The following is a 1465-nucleotide window of genomic DNA, read 5'->3' on the forward strand; positions in this document are numbered from 1 at the left end:
GGCTTCGGCGGCCGGCACTGCGAGCTGGAGACGGACGAGTGCGCCAGCAGCCCCTGCCGTGCCGGCGGGCTGTGTGAGGACCTGGTGGGCGCCTTCCGCTGCCACTGCCCCAGGGGCTTCTCCGGGCCGCTCTGCGAGGTGAGGGCCAGGCCTGGGTGGCCGGGAGCCTCAGGGCCGGCCTCGGCCCCTCCCCCAACCCCCTACTCCAGACGGAGGCGAGTGGCCTGGGAGACCCCAAGTGGGGTGCCTGCTGTTGCACCCCTTCCTGCTGACCCATGGCCCGCGGTTCTGCCCTGGCCGTTGAGGGAAAGGAGGAGCCGCTGGGTGCAGATCCAGGTCTCCCCACTGGGGGCTGGCGGTGGTGTGCTGCCCGAGGGCGCAGGCCTGGTACTTGGGCGGGTGGCAGGGGAGCGTCGGGGCCTTCCCGCAGGCAGGGGGTAGGGGCACGCGTGGCCTGGGGGAGGCGGAGGCCAGAGTGGGAGCAGCCCCGTGGCCACGGGTCTCTGTCCTGCCAATGGCCTGGACGTTCCGGAGATGGGTCCTTGAGGCTCACCTGGGGAGGGGGGCGTGGCCAGGTGAGCCGGCCCAGGTTAGTGCCCCTGGTGCGAACGCCAGGGGCTGGCTGTCCCCGCGCTCCGCTGGGGCCTCACATGCCCGGCCCAGCAGGTGGATGTGGACTTCTGCGAGCCCAGCCCCTGCCAGAACGGCGCCCGCTGCTACAACCTGGAGGGCGACTACTACTGCGCATGCCCGGAGGAGATGGGCGGCAAGAACTGCTCGGTGCCCCGGGAGCCGTGTCCCGGCGGGGGCTGCGAAGGTGGGCCCGCGGGCAGGGCGGGCAGGGCTGCGGCACGCGCTCGGTGAGGACAGCCTGACCTCCCTGTCCCCCAGTGATCGACGGCTGTGGCGGGGTCGAGGCCGGGCCCAGGGTGGCCGGCGTGTGTGGCCCCCACGGACACTGCATCAGCCTGCCGGGGGGCAACTTCTCCTGTGTCTGTGACAGCGGCTTCACCGGCACCTACTGCCACGAGAGTGAGCCCCCGCGGGGGCGGGGGAGGGGTGGGCCGGGGCTGGGGGCGGCCCTCACCTGGCGCTCACCGCTGCCTCCCTGCAGACATCGACGACTGCCTGGGCCAGCCCTGCCGCAACGGGGGCACGTGCATCGACGAGGTGGGCGCCTTCCGCTGCTTCTGCCCCAGCGGCTGGGAGGGCGAGCTGTGCGACACCAGTGAGTGGCCGGCGCCGCGCCCCACCCGGTTCACCCAACCCCAGCCCTGGAGCCCGGCCCGGCTCCGGTGCCTCCTCCCTGCCGTCGGTGACCCCCCCGCTGACCGGCGTCCTCGCCCCCAGATCCCAACGACTGCCTCCCCGATCCCTGCCATAGCCGCGGCCGCTGCTACGACCTGGTCAACGACTTCTACTGTGCCTGCGACGACGGCTGGAAGGGCAAGACCTGCCACTCTCG

At 73.0% G+C, this 1465-nt stretch overlaps 1 protein-coding gene across 1 annotated transcript in view; it reads left to right on the top strand.

Annotated features, from left to right (window-relative positions):
- Positions 1–1465, top strand: part of JAG2 (jagged 2) — a 17033-nt gene that overhangs the window by 2066 nt on the left and 13502 nt on the right. Inside the window, exons 6-10 of the mRNA XM_012724354.1 lie at positions 1–138; positions 667–817; positions 892–1032; positions 1115–1228; positions 1351–1464. The exon at positions 1–138 is cut by the window's left edge and continues 10 nt beyond it. Coding sequence (XP_012579808.1) covers positions 1–138; positions 667–817; positions 892–1032; positions 1115–1228; positions 1351–1464 — 658 coding nt within the window. The remainder of the gene's footprint in view (positions 139–666; positions 818–891; positions 1033–1114; positions 1229–1350; position 1465) is intronic.

This window comes from Condylura cristata, unplaced genomic scaffold, assembly GCF_000260355.1.
Source record: "Condylura cristata isolate star-nosed mole 26May11 unplaced genomic scaffold, ConCri1.0 scaffold00013, whole genome shotgun sequence".
NCBI classification, from domain to species: Eukaryota; Metazoa; Chordata; class Mammalia; order Eulipotyphla; family Talpidae; genus Condylura; species Condylura cristata.